The 19,395-nt window shown below is 45.8% G+C and overlaps 1 protein-coding gene across 1 annotated transcript in view; it reads left to right on the plus strand.

Moving 5' to 3' along the window:
• SLIT1 (slit guidance ligand 1) overlaps window positions 1-19,395 on the plus strand; it is a 789,534-nt gene that overhangs the window by 480,814 nt on the left and 289,325 nt on the right. Inside the window, exons 10-12 of the mRNA XM_085606416.1 lie at window positions 11,635-11,706; window positions 14,453-14,524; window positions 15,621-15,692. Of these exons, the coding sequence (XP_085462542.1) occupies window positions 11,635-11,706; window positions 14,453-14,524; window positions 15,621-15,692 (216 nt within the window). The remainder of the gene's footprint in view (window positions 1-11,634; window positions 11,707-14,452; window positions 14,525-15,620; window positions 15,693-19,395) is intronic.

Here is a 19,395-nt window from a genome sequence, read left to right on the forward strand (position 1 = left end):
AAGCGCTGCCATCCACTGCGTTCACATTTGTAGGACCAGCGTTGGAGAAAATATTCCACATGTTCGGACGCCCGTCGGAACTAAAAAGCGACAACGGGCCACCATTCCAAGGCCATGAGTTTAAAGAGTTCCTCGCCCGCCAAGGAATACGACACCGGCGGATCACTCCACAGTGGCCTCAGGCAAACGGCGAGGTCGAACGGTTCATGAGGACACTGAACAAAATCCTCCGCATTGCCATCACGGAACAGCTAGACCCCGAGCGAGAGATCCAGCGTTTCCTCGGAGAATATCGAAGTACGCCCCACTGCTCAACCAAACAAACTCCCTGGGCCCTCATGCTGAAGGGGGCCCGCCGGGACGGTCTGCCCATGATCCCGGGGTGGGCACCCCCACCGTTTGATGCAGAACAAGCGCTACGAAGACGAGCGCACCGAAACCAGCAGGTGAGCCGGACGAGAGGGTGTCGGGAGCGCGCCCTCGAGCCGGGAGACAATGTCCTTATCAAGGATCGGCGGCCGGGGAGTAAATTCAAGCCACGATACGAGCCGGGCAGTTGGACAGTAGAGCGACGCCAGGGGACAATGGTCACAGTTCGCCGGGGAAATGAGTCAGCCACCCGAAACATCTCGTGGTTCAAACGCATCCCCACAGCCACAAGACACTGGCCCGAATCGGAGGAAGAGGATGGGGACGCACAGGGCCCCGTGGGGCCGCAGTCATCGCCGCCCAACCAGCCGGGAGAGACGGCAGCCCGGGACGGGCCTAGCTCTGGAGCTGAGGAAGCTGCCCGTGACGACCCGGGGGTCACCAACACCCGAGCAACGGCCAGGTATGAACTGCGGCGGAACCCCCCGCCAAGTAGCCGCCTCAAGGACTTTGCCTGTCAAGTAAGTGACTGACAACAGGAACTTTTGGTCCGAGCTTTTCAGCCAAAGTTGGATAGGGATGTTGCAGTCAGCGCTCTAGCGGTTCTCGCTAGAGCGCCTTTGTTGCCTGTGACGTGCGTACGCCACGACGGTGGCGTACGCGCGGAGTATAAATAAAAGGGGCGTGCCCATGTTGGGCACTTGCGCACCGACCTCGAAACTACATGTGTGGTCTCCATTCATTGCGCGCTACCGCAAGTAGGCCCGCGCCGCGCAGCAACACAACACTATGCATCCAGGCACATGGCGGAATGTCTTTGTATTCACACATATGCTGCAGCGTCACCGGTGACTGAAAGCAGTAACAATCTTTGGTGAAGAAGGATATAGGCTTTCTGAACGCAGGCCTCCTTCAAGCGGAGCTAAGGGTGAGAACATCCTCGCAGCCGGGGATAGCCGAGGTGTTAACGGCATCACGCTTAATAATGGCTGCCACATTTACTAGGAGGCCAGTGCGCGGCCCAGGCATGTTTCAGGCACATGCTGAGTTTTTGTTGGCCTTCATGCAGATGGGTCATGGGTCTCTGCAAAAGTTGGAGCCACTGCGAACGAAACCGCCAGGCAGCCGAGCCGCATAGCAGCGGGGTCTGCTCCCTGGGCAGGTGTAAATCCTGTATGGAGCACTGTTAATGGGAGCCCGTGACTCCTGGATAACTCCGCTCCAAGTTCCTGCTGCGGGTCTTTCTTGTTCAACAGGTGCGCTCGAGACGGGCCCAGGTACCCTTTGGCCTCGTGAACGCAGCTGCGCTCGCGGGCCGCCCCAGCCGCCATGTGCTGCGCAGACATCATTTCCTTTCATAATTACAGCTGCTCGCGGTTACAGTTGAACGGCTGCGCGGGGCAGGGCCGGGCTGCGAGGAGCGCGCGGAGGCCTCAGCACAGAAACACAGACCCCGGGTCAATAGCGCTGCAACCCGACCAATCCCAACCAATAACCGCCGGGAACAAAACACACAGTCATGTGAGTCAGAGTGTTTGTTTTCAATAGTGGACTCGTTAGACCTTGGCCGGCAGGCTCCTAAATGTTATTGATGGTGTCCTGGCCCTGGCGAGCGTGCTTCCTTATGAATAGCCATCAGCAGTCTCCCCCGCCCGGCCTTAGTATAACGTGCCTGCCCGCCATGTCCTGTCTCCCCTGCTGCCCTCCCTGTCTTATTCACCCTCCCTGTCTCACGTTCTGTTTTCAGTAAATCATTTCGTTCTTCTCCACAATCTTTCTTTATCCACTTGTTGCTATTCTCCGAACTCTTATTTTCTCTTTCTCAACTCCACACTTCCCTGTCATCCCTTACATACCTTTTGCTTTCTCATTTCATCCCACCATTACGCTCATCATTACTCTTGCTCAACCTACTACGCCTTTCAGTCACTCATTGGGGCTTATTTGCAAGCCCCTTGCGCTGCCGGTGCGTCAATTTTAACATGGGAAAAAGTGAAATACGGGTGGCGCAAGGGGCTTGTAAATAAGCCCCTTTGTTTTTCAGCTTTTTATTGTGTTGCTTATGCATGACGGGGCCCAACGCCCTTTTGCTTTTCTTGGGGATAACATGATTAATTCCACTCTAGGGTGCGTCATAAGCATGTGTAGAGTGTGGATGAGTGAGGAGACCAATCAATGACATGGATGTCATACCAGGATTGATGACTTTTAACTCAGCCAAGCAATGGCCGGCCTGTGATTGAGTGAGTATACTTTGTGTTAGGTTCCTATCAATGGCAATGTATGCCAGACCAAATCCAGACATAAGTATGAATGTCGACCATGCTACAAGTATAGTGTTAACAGTAGTCAAAATGCATCTACCTAAAGGTGTACTAGCGGTTCCATTGAATGCATAAGACCAATGGGCAATACTCGGGGTTTTGCTTCTGGTTGTTGGTCACAGCTTCTTTCTGAAAGAAATTATTAAAGGAACACCTATTTCATCGCCAGGATTCTTTAGTCACCGACTAATAATATGGCATGATGGAATGTTGTGTTGTAAGGTGACCAGCTTTTAAAAATCAAAAACTAGGGCATTCCACAAACATAGAAGCAGGAGTACAATTTTGCATCAGTCAAGGGGAACAGAATAACAACTGACAGCGCTCATCAATGTTAAAAGTCCAGAAGACAAGACACTAGGAAGAATTAAATGCAGCTATTGCACACAGTATCAGCTGTGTTAACTAAATTGCTTTATGCCAAAGGTTGAAATAAATGAAAACCTGCCCCATCTGTGTTCAGTAGATTCTCTCTGAAAACAAGGATAGTCTGTGAAAAACCGGACTGCTATGGCATATCTAGGAAGCCTGGTCACCCTAGTTGTATTGTCAATAACTTTCTTAATAGGTCTAGCAAGATCAAAAGCAGTTAGAAAACTGCAACCAAGTACCCCAATGACAAGCTAAGAGAGAAAAAGTGCACTGTTTGTGAACCATAGAGTGCTGCCAGCCTTTGCTAGGACCTTTACTTTCTGGAGTGCCGTGTGGCTTTCTGGGCATGAGTAAGGAAGCCTTCGCTTACAGACACGTGCATATTTTGTTCTGAACCCCTTCGCGTCTCTTCGCCTCCCTCTCTTCTGCCCATCTGTTTCGCTCTCTTCACAATCCACTTTAATTCAAAGTGGCTTCATTTGCATGACTCAAAATATCCATAACCTGCCAAAGCTCTATACATAATGATTGCTTGTAAAATATAATTAAGCAGCACATCATTTTTCCTTGCACATGAATACTAATGCAGATTTGTTTAGCATATACACTGAACGTTTAGAGAATTAAGATTACCGAATTTCTGGATCCCCACATAAGGCATATGCATTGGGGGTTTTTTGGGCGCCTAAAATTTTCACAGTGATGCATATTGTGCAGAATTCACACTGCCTTTCGCATCTCGCTATCAATCACTGTATTGTGGAAGAACCTGCAGTCAGCTTCTACATGGAGCTGATCGCGCAAAACGCACTCTCAGCCATTACTTCTCGCCGATTTCATGGCCTAAGCCTCAAATTAGTGTGCAGTGACTTATCTCTGTATTTGCTGTGTTAAAAAATGTAAATACCGATAATCCCCTTAAGGAAATCCAATTACACCGAGAAAGGTCGCATAGAAAGATTGCGCTGAATGTTCACCAGAGGCTAAACGTGCTTTAAGTTCCAGGCAAGCGATGAAGGTTTTGTGGGCGACTCACGCGCTAAGCCCCTGTCTGCACCATTCACAGGGAACTTCAGTCTTGGGTGGAGAGTTGTGAGGTCCTTCTCCGACAGAATAGCTTTCCTTTTGTCTTTGCTAATTGCTGCCAGAAACAGAGTGGTTTGAAAAGCTGTTTTGGCGAATAACAAGACCTTGATCCTGCTCCAGGTTCTACAGGGATATTTGAAGATTGGTACTAAAGCGGACATAAGCTCCCTGAGAGCCAGCCGCGCCATAGTGCCCCGGCACCCGCTGCATTACTTTCTCAGGGCACACAATTGGTTGTTTGGGGGCCCTGAACGCGCACACCAATCCTTCTATGACTATTACTCAGTTCTGAAGGCAAAGAGATCACCGTCTCACAACCACTCCTTTCCCGTCCCAGCTAGTGTATGGACATCTAGTATGAGCGACAAATCATCCTGCAGTAACAACCGGCTATGTTTACTCTAAGACAATACTTCTACGATGTTGTTTGACAGTGGGGCCTAGATTTACTGAAGGTTGTGCGGGTGTTAGTACAGCACTGCACAATTTCGTGCTGCGCTTGCACACTTATTAATCATAAGTAAATTAACACAGCTACCTGGAATTTTTGTTTCTTTTTTTCATCTCCTGTGTTTTTCCTACCCTGTCATTCATGTAATAGCTTATTCCACTTGCAGATGTTTTTTAGAGGTTTAATTCTTCTTTGTCCTTGACTTCTATCATCCTTTCAAGATGTCAAGCTTGTCTGGATCATCTAATTTAACTCCTTATTCATCCAGTATTTGCAAAATACTCGAAGGCGTCCTTGAGCTATTGAATCTGGCCTTATCTACAGTATCTATCACAAATATAGCAGTAGTTTAAGAAAAGTTTTGCCACTTGCATTTGTCCTACTTCTTGACAAATTGCAAAGCCACACTCAGGAGTAAGAAGATTGGAGCAAACACAATAAGATGATGGACGGAGTGTTGAAACTTTTCAGACATTCACCCCCAGTCACTATTAGATCTGGGTTGAATCCATCATCGTTCTTTAGCTCACTTTGCCACCCCAGTTCAGACCCAGCCATATGCAAATCAGTCTTTACCCTGTTCCTCGTAGGAACAGTCCAGCCTGAACTGCCAGGACAGATCTTCCCTGACCGGAAACAAGCATCCTGGGACCGGATTGGGGTAACACCCATCATCAGCCAGACTAGCTTGAATCCAGTGACACAGCAAGCAAGGGACACATGTATGGGCATACCCATCCCACATAGGGCAAAAAGTGATGGACAGGATGCTGAATGAATCAAATATTCTCCCCCAGTAAAGAGAAATGGGTTAAATTCATCGTTTATTTGCTCAGTAGGCCAGCCCAGTTTGGACCCAGCCATATGCAAATCAGTCTTCATCCTGCTCCTCATGGGAACAGTCCAGCCTGAACTGCCAAGTCGGGTCCTCCCTGGACCGGAAACAAGCATCCTGGGACTGGTGCCGGGGTATATCACCCCTCATATGGCAAATGGCTGGGTCTAAACTGGGGTGGCATGTTGAGCAAAATAACAATGGCTTAAACCCAGATCTTTGTGACTGAAGGTGAATGTTTGCATTATTCAGCATTCCATACATCGACTTCTCCTTTTGCGTAAGAAGATTGGACCCTGCTGCGATCAACATTGAATTATGCAGACTCCAGCAACAAGTGGAGTCTTTAAAATTGGGTAACAAAGTTGTAAGTAAAACATTGCAAGAAGTATCAGTTCTCACCGCATCTTCTTCATTTACCAGAGTGTGAACCACTATTCAGTTACCAACCCCAGAAAAGTTCAATGGAGACCTGAAAATTAGCCAAATTTAAATTTATGCCAGTAACATTGTTAGTTTAAAGATTGATTATGTATATGGAAATCTTACAGGAGATGCATTATTTACTAGAATAGTAATAGCAAATATAAACATTCTTGATATATGCTTCTGAAAGTGAACTCCTCAACCTTAGACAAGGCTCAACCTTAGACAAGGCTCTGAAGCGATAACTCTCTGTACTGTATGAGTAAACATTTGATAGCAACATCAGATAGTCATGATCAACCTTAAACAGTTCCTTTTATACACAGCCTTGGAGATGACCTCAAAGATGAGTTAACAAGTGTAGCAACTCCATGTGCATGTATTGAATCAATCGAGTTGGTAGTGCAAATTGAAGAGTGCTTACAAGAAAGAAAGAATAAGAGAAGTACTAACTGCAGATTTGGACAACCTACAAATTGTACTTGAAACTGTACATCAAAGATCTCCTGAATCACTTGATCCTAGATCTGAACCAATGCAGATTGGTACATGTCGAAGATGACCTCTCACTTTGGAAGAGCAAGAAAGGCCACTAGCCGTATCTTTGTACCCATATACAGAAAAAATAAGCAATTTATTTTGGATTGCCTTACTCATCCACCACATGGAAATGGAAGACCTCAACCTTATATCGGGTGAGAGGATGGAGTTAACAAGACGCTAACTCCCCATTATCTCAAATATGTCAACTAGGACATCCACCACATCATTTTTACCCATGTAGTTGATTCTCACTCTCCAGAAAGAAAGCAGGTAGATTAATACTGACATGGGGGCATGACCGAAGCAGCCAAAATGGTGGCGCATCCTGAGGTCACTCCAGGGACCTCCTCCTCCATCCTGCCTAATCCTGCACCCTGGGTCCCCCTAACCAACACCTGACACCCTGAATACTCTTGTTGTCGTTCAGGACAGCTGTCCCATGATTAAAAATCACCTGAGGGTTCACTGAGGGGGCAATATTTGCAGCAGCCTTTCCTCTCCTCTTGTAAGCAAAATGGCCCACAGCTGTAGCAACTGAACCTGGTTTGTCCGTTTTTAGGGCCCGAGGCCAAAGGAAATCCGGAGGGGCGGCTGACGTGTGGCATCGGAGGGGGACATTGTTGTGATGGACTGTCAACCTACCTGAATGAGATCCGACCACTGACCTGTTGTGCCAAACTGGAGCTGCATCATGCAGGGGAGAAACACAGAGAGAGGAGTTGCCCGGGCGGCAGATGGAGACCGTGACGGTGCAATCCCGCCCTCCTCCTTTCTGTTACATCAGACCTTGGAGTGCTGTTGAAGCAGAGAGCTATAATACTAGGTCTGCCCCTTTGCTTGCAGCATGTGGCCCCCCTGGTAGGTGCTCCTGACTTCCACCCTGCTGGGGCACTTGCCACGTATGCCGGGGTGGCCTCCCCTTGTCCCAGGCCCTGGTTGCCTTCCTGGTCTTGGTGGAGCTGCACCGGGCAAGTCTTGGGAGCTGAAACCTGTGATGGCAGCGATGCTTTTTCCCCTCCATCCCCGCATGGACCGCTTATATTTATTCGAGGCTGTGAGGCCTGGACGGCATCTACGTTTAGAGGAAAACACTCGCCTGGAGGAAGGGGGCTGCCGGGTGTTTTCATTGTGCCTGACATCAGGCCTGTGCCCTGATTTCAAGTGGGGTGCCCTCCCTGCCTCTCTAGTAAGGTTCTAAACACCTGATTCAACTCCATACAGTGGTTGGGGGTCCATCTACACCTGACGGACAGTCCACCTGTGGTGGCTGGACTGATTTCCTAACTACAGCAATAGAGCCACCTACAGTCAAGGGTGGAGGAGATCTGAAGGGGTGTGTGATCTGGAGACTTGGAGGTACTATGCATCCGTTTTCTGTTGTTGTCTGTCACACCCTTCTCCGGCTTCTCGTGCTGCCCCCAGATATCCTGTGGTAAGTGGGACTGGCGGAGGAGAGTCTATCGCCCTGGGCATCCCATCCTTTATGCCGGGGTTGGTGAGGGTCCCATCTTTCTCCTCGCATTCCTGCTGGTGTAACGGTCTGCGATACAACAACTGAAGACTACGGGGCAACCTGGCTGCTTTAATGAGACGCAGCGATGGGTAAAGATAAACTTCAAGTGCCACGATCTGAGTCCAAAATAGACAAACTTACCACAAGCGCCACTGAATCCACCAAGAGACTCATGGGTGGAGATCCTCCAGACACACTCTGCTCTCCCAGATGCACACCTGGTCCTTCAGGCCATCCAGGCGTCCAGGAAGGCCCTCGAGTCCAAGATTGAGTAAGGACAACCCCTCGCTCCCTTAGAGACTGACCTTGTTGGGTCCCAGAAAGAAGCCAAGAACTCCTTTACTCCCTTGCTGCCCGCAGACATTCTAGAGATCGATGGTGGTGTTGCTTCCAATGATGAGGATCCTCCGGTGGGGCCAGTGTGATTCTGAACAGCTCCAAATGCCACAAAGTAACAGCCCCAGACCCAGAGCACCCACCCACTCCATGATGAGACCTTAAAATCCAGATCCTATACAAGAGGAGCGCCACCTCAATAGCTCCATTATGGTTTCTGTTTTTGTTGCAGAATATTGTTGGATGAAAGATGCTTCAGGTGTTGAGGTGTGGGGTGGGGGAGATTGGGAAATGTTGACATGGGTCATGCGTTTGTTGTTTTTGTTTGGAATGCGTGCTATGATTGATGCCTAGTCTTCCCCAATGCTCTGCCTGTGGTGTTGCTGCCTTGTGAATCCCAATATCACTGACCGTTTTCGCTATGGAGCTCAGCCTTATCTCATGGAACATATGGTCTATTGAACCGTATCAAATGTACTGTAGTCCTTAAGTTCCTTCGCTGCCACCAACCCACTGTGGCACTGCTGCAGGAGACCCATCTCATGGGCGCCCACTGTTCCTCCGTATGTCGATTTGGCTACAGCCTGGTCTACCATTACGGCGTTACCAGAGGGCCAGCAATCCTTCTTCATAAGCCCTTTCCCCTGGTGGTCACCCAGGTCTTACATGATCCATTGTATGATAGATGTGTGGGCATGACTGGAACCCTGGAAGGGAAGCCTTACAATCTATAGTGTTTACACCCTCCTCAGCTGCAGAGACAGACCCTCTGTGACCTAACACAACTGATCACAAACCTGCCATATGGTGTACTGCTCCTTGGTGGAGACTTCAACGTTGTGGCTGACACAGTCTTGGAAGTTTCTTGCCCTGTCTCACGTCAGGCCCTTTCCCAGTCCCTCAACTCCTGGACAGACTCCCTCGGACTCTGCAGTGCCTTGATGGTCTGGAACCCACATGAACGAGCAAATACCCACTCTTCGGCTTCTAATAAAATTATGTGCTGTATCAACTATATATTTCTCCCAGCTGTAGACGTATCTGTCACAGTGGGAGCATCTGCACTCCCCTGGTGTACTTCAGATCACTCCCCATTGCTTCTTCAGCTTGGGACCCCAAAATGACATAGGCGACCCATGTAGCACCTTAACGCCAGGTTCCTTGCAGATGAGGGGCTTGTGGAGCATTTGTCAGAGGAGATTGGCGAATAACAGCATAGGGATGGTTCAGAGTGCTGGTACGCTCTGGGCGGCAATTCGAGGAATAGCAAAGACATAACTCAAATGCAAAGAGAGAGATAAGCAGTGTGATATAGTATTCCGAAATGAGACTGTGGTTGTGATCCATGCAACTGAAGCAGTGACCTGACTACTGGACCTAATTGGATAACATTACACCAACTGGTCTCTCAAGAGGACCACACAATCACAAAAAAGCAAACGTACCCCAGCTCAGGCTATCAAACTATGAAAACCAGACATCCACCATTTCATTTATTATCAGGATGACTTGTGCTCCAATAGTTGAAAGAAGGACCCTGGAGAAGGATTTTCCAAAAAAGGACGGGATAGCCTCACACACCCCCTGGGTGTCATACTTCATCATTGACCATGCCGCGCTCACCAGAGAATACTCTAGTGGCGGGCGGCCCTCGTTATGATCAGAGGGAATATTCAGGGATGTTTCTAAGGGATGGGGGATCCTAAAGATTAAAAACCCAGTGCACCTGCCGTTTGGATTCATCTGTTTATTAATGGGTGTTGTAGGGGTGATTAAAAGCAAGCATGGGACCCTTGAGGCACCATTAGGGTGCCTGAGTCTTATTTAGGTCGACATGTTTCAGCCCAACAGGGGCCGACAGAAAGGACCGGGACTTTCTTCAGGGCTAGGATCCTGTATGTCCCTTTTTGAATTCCCTATTGACAGTGTCAACACTTACTCAGTGTGCACATAATCATACTGTACCAGTTCCTAAATGCTGGTCAAATCTATGATATTGTCCCAAATTTTAGGACAAGGTTTCTTCATGGAGGAATGGACGAGGAGAGCCTTGTAGTCAAACATTCGTCAAACGTAGACAGTTGGCAATGTGCTCATTAGCTTGCGCGCCATTTCTCCCAGGATTCCACAATGGCACTACCCCCCTCGTTGGAGCTCCTTAAGTGTGTTGAAAATACATGAAAGGCAATATGGATGGTTGTGCCACAGTCTTTGGTAAACCAGGTCTTTACAATCCAGAGGAAACCCAGATCTCCAACAGCAATAACATGCCCTTCGAAAGTGATTTTTTGTCAAATGACCTTTTCATAACTAGTATGAAATGCAGTGGAGCACCAGTGTTGTCATGTTGACAGGAAGATTCGAAGGGTAGCCGGTAGGGGATTTAGGAGTTCCATGTGGTCCCTTAACTTGCCACCAAGGTAAGGAGAGCTGAAGTGGGCGAGCCTGGCAGGGTTTTGCAGCAAGCTAGGTGGTGCGGGCTACGATGAGCCGTGTGCTGTAGCGCAGTGGTCGACCTATATGGAGCCTCATGCAAGTTTGAGATTGGGGCAGCCTCGGATTATGTAAGGAACCCCGACCCCCCAAAAAAATTAGATAGAAACTGGGGGCGTGAAATGTGTGATACCTCTGGATTGAACGTGAGGAAAATGTTGGTTCTGAAAGATGGAATTACTCACAAATTAATGTAAATATGGCAATCAACTCTTTGGGCTTTGACATAACTTCTAATAGAGGTCAGTGTTATGCAATTTATTGGAAGTTCCAGTTGTGTGATAACTTTCACTTCCTCGTTTTCCTTTGTTATGTTAGGCAGGTCAAATGACAACTACAACTATTTGGGGGGGGGGGGGCAGTACACGTGGAATTTAGTATGTAGAAACAGATTGTGTGCGCTATGCCTGGTTTTCAAATTTAAAACCCAGAATAAGAGGTATTTTGATACCCCACCTCTGGACAATGGTTACACCACACCATTCCTCCGACCTTGAGATGAGGGCCTCCGGTTCTGGACTGCTTGCATTCGAAACTACTTTACTACAAAGTGGGAGCTCAAAAGACCAATCCTATATTTTTTATGTTCGTTTAAATTTGGAGGAAGTTTTATTGTTTTAAAAGTAAAATATGATGCAAACTGAAAGAACCAACTAGAGCTACCTAAACCCTTGACTTGTGTAGGAGCGCCCTCTGCTGACTATTTCTCGAAAATACATGTTTTCTCTGCATGACAAATCGTTTTTGCTTACTGTGTTTCTCTTTGAAGGGTGCTTTCCGCCCGCGCACGATAACCTGAATATATTTTTTTTACCTATTCTTGAAGTGTTGATGTTCCTTTTTTCAATGATTCCTAATTTTCTCATATTAATGTTCTTTTGTGCAGCCGTCTGGAGCTCAATGGGATTAAGTCTGTGCCGCCTGGTGCCTTCTCGCCCTACAAAAAACTCCGCAGGATGTGAGTATGGAGTGTGGATTCAGTTCAGTTTCTTCATTACTAACGTGTCCATCTTCCTCTGGTGATTTACTACCCTGTCCTGTTCTATTGATCAAGTTAAAGCTTCGAGTCCATGAACCCTCTTAAAGTATTGCTCGAGGAGACACTGCACTTTCACTTTACAACGAAACCTATTAGAAACCAAACACTACCACATGCTGCCTTTGATTGATTTTGTGCATGCAAAGCTGCCTTTTAAGATAGCATTGTGAGTTATGATGGAGGACCACACAGCCAGCCAAATATCCACTCTCCCTGACATCTGCGGTTGGCAAAGATGAAGTCTATGATGGCATGACCAGAGAGGCAAAGGCCTCGGGGCTCTTCGCCAAATACCTGACGAAGTGCACCCTGTCTTACGGTCGATAGTAGATATCTCATTCTGGGACAAATGCAAATCCCAAATAGGATCATTACTGGAGCACCTATTGTCAGAGACGTTTTAAGGCATGGCCAAAGTGGGCTATTGCCAAGGGCCCCCACCATCCAAGGAGCTCGCGGGGCAAGGGAACTTTCTCTCTTTGACTTCTGTCTATTATACTTCTCTATCTAAACCTCTCCTCCGTTCTGCCTACATCTACCTCGTGTAATTTTATCGATTTTTTTGTGACCCTGATAAACTTTAAAATATAATTTATTATTGCTTAGAAACATGCAGGCTTGAATTAGCAGAAAATAGGTACTACAATTCAAGATGTGTTCTATACATGGGCCCGCAAAATATGTCTTGCCCATGTCCCCTTAAATCCTTAAGATGACACTGCAAATTGTGCTTCCATGGGTGATTGTCAGCATGATGTCAGCCAGGTATGGGGTGAGGCGATTGTGCATGCAAACAGCAAATTACGCTTTTTCACTTTTCGGAAACAATGCTATTAGTGCTTTATCAGGGACGTAGCTATATTTGTTGCATCAGGTACCATGGCCTTGGAGTGTGTGTGCCCACTGCTTTCGAAGTTTGGTTGTTTTTTTTACTCAGCCGTGGTGTAAAGGGTGCATCTTCTTTGTATGCATATGGGCCCTTAGCACCCTTGCTACTCCTTTGTGCATTGTTCTTTCTTTTCGAGGTCTGAAACTCTGAAGGGTGAAGGAAATGTTCTCCTAACTACAGCACTAATCTATACAGGTATTTCTGGGTGCATAACCTGGAGCGGCCTGTGCAGGTAAGAGCAGTGGGGTGGGGGTTGGGGGGATTCGACAGACGACGATGACGATGATAATTATTTATTTATTTTTCCCTTATCTTCGTCTGTTGAATCCCTCCCCCCCCCCCCCCCCATCCTGCATCACCACTCTTACCTGCATGGGCCGCTCCTGTGCATAACTTCCACCCGCAATGTGCCTGACCAGGACTGAGGCCCACAGTGCAGCCCTTGTTTTGATTGGTACTATTCAGTTTGACAATTTCCTGCACATCTACCATCAGTATCTATGCAGCACTCTAATGGGATTAGATGCGAGTGTAACATGGAGTAATGTGCAGGGTTTTCATCTGTTGCAAGCTGGACATTTATACTGCTTATCGCCATTCCCTTTCCCTTGCAAAGAGTTGTCTGTCTCCAGCAATGAATCATATGTCATATTACCTACGTCAGCATCTCATTGGGTTACACATCGGAAGTGTCTTGCCATCTTGATGCATGTGGGAAGAGTTACATGTTTTCAGTTCGGGGCTCTTCTATTACAGATTTTTGTTACCCGGTGCGTTAGCCCTAATGGTGCGATGGACGCCATCCAAGGATAAAACTACTAAAGAGCAGTGTGCTGTTACATGATACCCAAAACTGTGCACAAAATGCCCTGCAGGTGCGAGCGAGGCCCCACCCTCGTACTGTCAAATTACAAGGAAGCGCGAGTCTTGTAACACTGGGTAGATGACATGACTGCTGTCAGGCCCCATGCTCAGAGGGTTGTCTTAGTCAGTCACAAACCTATCCCCAAGGTCGCATCACAGTCAAGGAATCCAAGTGTTGTGTTCCATTCGGAAGCAGTGGCCTCCAGGTCCAAGCACTGCCCCCCCCCAATGCGGTGCTCTCCCCCAAGAGACACAGGACTAGCTGGAGGGCACAACTTCATCCTCAAGTCCAATACCTCGAAGAGAAAGATGTGCGTATAGCCAACCTACACACTCATGGCTGCAATCTTTTCCAATGTTTCTCTATTTCTAACTTAGACTTGACAAAGCAGCTCCTGCCTGCGAAACACGCTTTGGCTCTGTGGTCTTATGCACAGGCATGTACTTTTACCATTGCACACTTGAATCTGATTGGTAGTTGATTTTTCTTTATTTTATAATAATCCTTTATTGATTTTAAATATAGTTACATGTAACCTCCCTCCAGATCCTTCGACATGGGATCTCACTTCACAGTCATATGAACAGGCAAAGCAGATCACAATTATTAGCTCAATCGTCATGAATGCCCACGAGTTTCCATATCCGCTTTCCCAACGTCATTGTTACATTGTAAATCCTTGCTTGTTTAATTTCTTTTGTGCCTAGTTGCATGATACTTATGTTGGAAATAATGTATGTATGTGGTGATCTTATATACTTAACATACAATAGGATCCTGTCATTTAATTTCGAATATCACATTAGCAAATGCCTCTAAAATCTTCTTTTTGCCATTATGCCCATGACATACTAACACACCGTACTTTCATATGTATCTTTAATTACGTTTTTTCTCTTTTCACGTTTCAGAGACCTGAGTAACAACCAGATCTCAGAGATTGCGCCCGATGCCTTCCAAGGACTGCGTTCGTTGAACTCTCTGTAAGAGCCACGTCTGCCCAATAGTAAATGTGTGATTGTGAATTATCTGCACCTTTGAAAGTAGCCGCCTTCAAGATGGAGGGCGATGCAAAAATGTGTCTCTTAGTGAAAGAGGAGAACATAGGTGTAGGTGGTAGTCACTTCAAGCAGTAGCAAAATGGTAATGCTGTATGTGCCAGTGATGTGACAATGACATAGATCTTGTGTATGCATCCATCGCATGGGAGCCACCATGCATTCCAGATGCCCAAACCATCGATCGGAAGGGTTTATAAACCAAAGTAAAAGCTGGAGTGTGATCGCTGAAGCTTTTAGTTTCTTGATACATTTTAATATATATAAAGCTCAAACATTTTTTATTCAACATATGTTTGTGGTATGTCATAACTGATAGCCATGGCCACTAGAATTATGCGGCAGGAGAGGGCCAAATTATTTGGCAGGGTTGAGTAAATTATGTGGCAGAAAATCCAAATATGTGGCATAATGCACACATTTTGTAATAGTATTACTTCATTATTTAATCATTTTTAAACTTTGTAATACTCTCTGTGCATTGGTTGCTCAACATTAGTACCAGCTAAACATCCAAATAGAGCAATGAGCAACAGAAAGGTGACCAGTCCAGCTTTGCAAAGGGCCTTCCACTTCTTGGCAATACGTGTTGCTGCATTTTTAGTAACTTTAGAACTATTTGAGCAAAAAACATTTTTTTGCTAACATCTGCAGATTAAATGGCAGAGGATGGATTATGTGGCAAATGTGGCAAATGTATAATTATATGGAAATCACTGCGGCCGCGCAATCGCATAATTCCAAAGTCCCTGCTGATAGCTGTTATGTTTTGATAAAACATTTTTAAATTCATTAAAAAAGCAAATGTGAGCTCATTTAGTCTTGAAGAAAAAATCCAATATTAATCAGGCCCCACTCATACACAAAAGGTATATGCTATTGTTAACAAACTGCACTCCTTAGCCCCCGCCTAGAGTTAATGATCAATGGCAATTTATGTTTATTGTGAAAGCTTGAGAATGCAAGATTTTTAAGTGTAGCTGAACATTGTATCCTTTCTTATCGTTTATATATTTTTCAGGGTACTGTATGGAAATAAAATCACCGATCTTCCCAAGGGGGTGTTCAGTGGACTCTTCGCACTGCAGCTGCTGTAAGTATAGAACTACTTGTTTGTGCCATGAGCTAAAGCCATTTCATCATAAAAAATAGTCCCTACGTGAAACCCTAAGACTAAAACATGTGTCCTTCTGAATCTCACACAGATTCACCATCATTTTATTTTAGCTCATAGAGACATTCCACAGATGTGTCCACCAGAATTCTTGTTGATAAATAGCTCAGCTGTCCCAGTGCATTCTGCTGTATGTGACAAGGGCAAAAATAACAGATGGACCTCTGTCAAATGTACAACGCAATGCTCTACTACGAGTTGCCAAGTGATAGCTGGATGAAAGGATGGTGATTGTACTATGTAAATTTATAGCAAATTCCAATCTCCTTTATACTTTTTTGATGGGTCTTTACTCGTTATCTCAAACTGAGGATTAAATCATCAAATGTAATAACATATCAATGGCAGTGAACCAGATTTTGTCCCACAGTAATGACAGAGAGTAGTACATTTGTAAACCATAAAGGTTTATTAACACATTAGTAAAATTACAATTTCAAATCAAATCAGTTTAGTCATAAATCGATTATCACATGAATGCAGCATATATGAATATAATCCAGGCAAAGGCAAAGGCAAATGCGAAGTTGAGATATTTAAAGATAGAATAGGCAAATATAGCAGATTCTGTTCTCCAGAGGGGAAATTTCCTAGAGGTAAACTTAAGTTGCGGGCAGAGTCGGGGAATTCATAAACAGTAGCTGTGAGCAAATATACTATCTCAAATACAACCAAATGAAGGTTTCAATAAGAGCAAGAAGAAATGCGCTTGCTCGAGAAACTATCTTTATGAGCACTGCTAAAAGGAGGATGGGTTGTCAAGAGCAGGAAAAGGGAAGTCCACCTCTAAAGGTGGACAGAAATAGGTCTTACTGCCCAGTACCAAAACACACAAGTAAATCATGAGATTCAGCAGAGAGAGATACAACACCTACAGTTCCCATAGAGTAGGAACGAATACCAGTTAACATTCGCTATGTCACTCAAGTCGGCCCACTTCTCACGATTTTACAATGCAGAATTTTTCATCACCGTGGCCTTCATAGATATCTCAAACGGGAGTATTCTTCTTCGCCATCTCCCTTTTCCCACAGGTGCTGAGATTCACCATACAACTTGTTAAAATGCAACAGACTTAACCCTCACTCAGAATTCTAACAATAACAGTACAGTTAACAAGATCACAGCCTGGAACGAGAAAAAAGTTATGCACAGAAAGCAAAAGTTTAACTTTTCATTTAATATGGAGTCTGTTTTCTTTGGCCTACAGTGGCTCTTGATAACTTAACATGTACATACTAGGTTAACTGCTAATGTAAAAGCCACACCTTGTGGTCAGTCTACATGTGAAATTATACATGAACATATGTAATAAATGATTATGCATGTGTAGACATGAGTATGTTATTAAAATGTAAATGCAAAATTGTGACACTGCATCACCACAAGTCCAAAGCCAACAGTTGGTTGAAACCACCCAATGCATTTCGTTGGACCATTCCTCATTAAAAAGTCACTTTGCATACTGCCATAAGTGCATGTCATGGACAGGGGAAGGGAAGAGTGGTGTGGGGGAGGCCTTGAGAAGACATGTAGAGAAAAGAGGTGACATTCATAGGCATAGTGGCAAACTAGGTTCTTTCATCCTTTCAGGAGCAATATAGAACAGTAAGAAAAAGGTAATTGGTAGACAAATGATGTGCACATTAGGTGTGTATTTTTGGGAATTAGTTTAATCAATAAAAACGACATTTTGGCATGCAGCTGTTTGTTCCATTGTTTTAGTATATCTTCCAGGCGAATTGATTGCCCTCAGGGCCACATAAATGGCCTAGAACATGATTCAAAAGATAAGATTAAAAGAGCGAAGCAGCAGGAATTGAACAAGCCTGACAGTTTTCCCCAGTATAAACTCCGCTGCACTGATATGTAGACCTGCAGTCTTTGGCATAAAGCCCTGATGGCCTAGATATTATAGCCTTGCTGAATCAAATATGTATACTTATTGATCAGGATACATAAACCTGGGGGAGCCAATGTATATGTCTCATGCCCATCCCTCCTCTATATAGAATTTGGTATCCCTGAATAAGACGACTTTCTACCTATGATATATTGTGCTGCTTCTGCAGTTTGTTGGTCTGCTGCCCCTTGAAATTAGCTCAGCTGCCCCAGAGAAGGGGCTTGCTGCCACTGATGCAAAGCTATGCTATCCCAACGATGTAGTCCTTATGCTTATTGAATGTAGCCCTGCTGCCCCTGATATGTAGTACTGCTGCCCCTGATATCTAGCTATGTCGACCCCGATAAAGGACTTCAGTCCCTGATATATAGCTCCCCTGTCCCTTATATATAACTCTGCTACCATGATAGCTATTCCCTGCTGACCATGAGGTATATGCTTGTGCTACCAAAGCATAAACCTGATGCCTCTAATATTATTCCCCTGATACTTATTCTTGCTGCCCACCACCATTTTAATTTTCCATTCAATCGATTTCATTATGGGAACTGGATTACAGAAGTTTAGATTATATGCATATTTCATCCTCTGCCTATTTGTCTTTATTCCTCTCTCACACTTACTCACCAACTCATTGTTTCCCTGACCAATGAACCAGCGACCACCAAGATCATATTCCAAAGATGCATGAAAGACATGAACACCTGGATGAACAACAACTATCTCAACCTCAACACCGACAAGACAGAGGTCCTCATCTTCAGGAAAGGAAAGGACAGACTCTGGAACAACGCATGATAGCCACCTGAGCTGGGCCCAAACCTCTAGCCCACCAAACTCGCTCACAACCTCGGCATCATCCTCGACAGCCAGCTACTCATGAAGAAGCAGTTCAGCGCCATCTCCTCCACTTGCTTCCTCACCCTCTGAAGGCTCAGGAATGTCCTCAGATGGCTTCCACCTAACATCAGGCGAACAGTCACAGAAGCTCTCATAACCAGCAGACTAAACTACGTCAACTCTCTCTATGTAGGAATAACAGCCCAACTCATGAAGGAACTCGAGACCATCCAGAACACAGCAGCCAGACTCATCCTGGACCTACCTAGATGGACCCACATCACCCCACACCTCAGGAAACTCCACTGGCTACCACTCACAAAGAGATGCCAGTTCAAGCTGCTCACCTACGTTAACAGGGCACTACACAATGAAGAACCGGCATACCTCAACAATTGAATGAACTTCCACCAATCTACGAGGAAATTCCGCTCTGAATCCCTTTCCCTAGCAGCCATCCAATGCATCTGCCGGATAAACAGTGGAGGCCGCTCCTTCTCCCAGCTGGCGGCTAAGACCTGGAACAACCTCCTCCAGTACCTCAGAGCTTCACCATCACTCCATCAGTTCAGGAAGGACCTCAAGACCTGGATGTTCAACCAATAGAAGAACAACCAGTATGCTTTCCTAGGTCCTTGAGACCCTTACGGGTGGTGCAGCCATGCTCCTGATTGATTGATCGATTGATTCTGAAGACATACTCCTCTCAGTCATACACCTCTGCACCTTCTCCCAGCCTGTGTCCCTATGTGCTCATTCCAGCTGCGCCTGGCAACACACCCCTGACAAGTGGCACTCCATGGACTATCCTATTCGTTGTTCTAACCATGACCACAGCAGACAAAAATTGAATATTTAGGAATCATAGAATCTGTTCTT

Source organism: Triturus cristatus, chromosome 1_2, assembly GCF_964204655.1.
Source record: "Triturus cristatus chromosome 1_2, aTriCri1.1, whole genome shotgun sequence".
In the NCBI taxonomy this organism is placed as follows: Eukaryota; Metazoa; Chordata; class Amphibia; order Caudata; family Salamandridae; genus Triturus; species Triturus cristatus.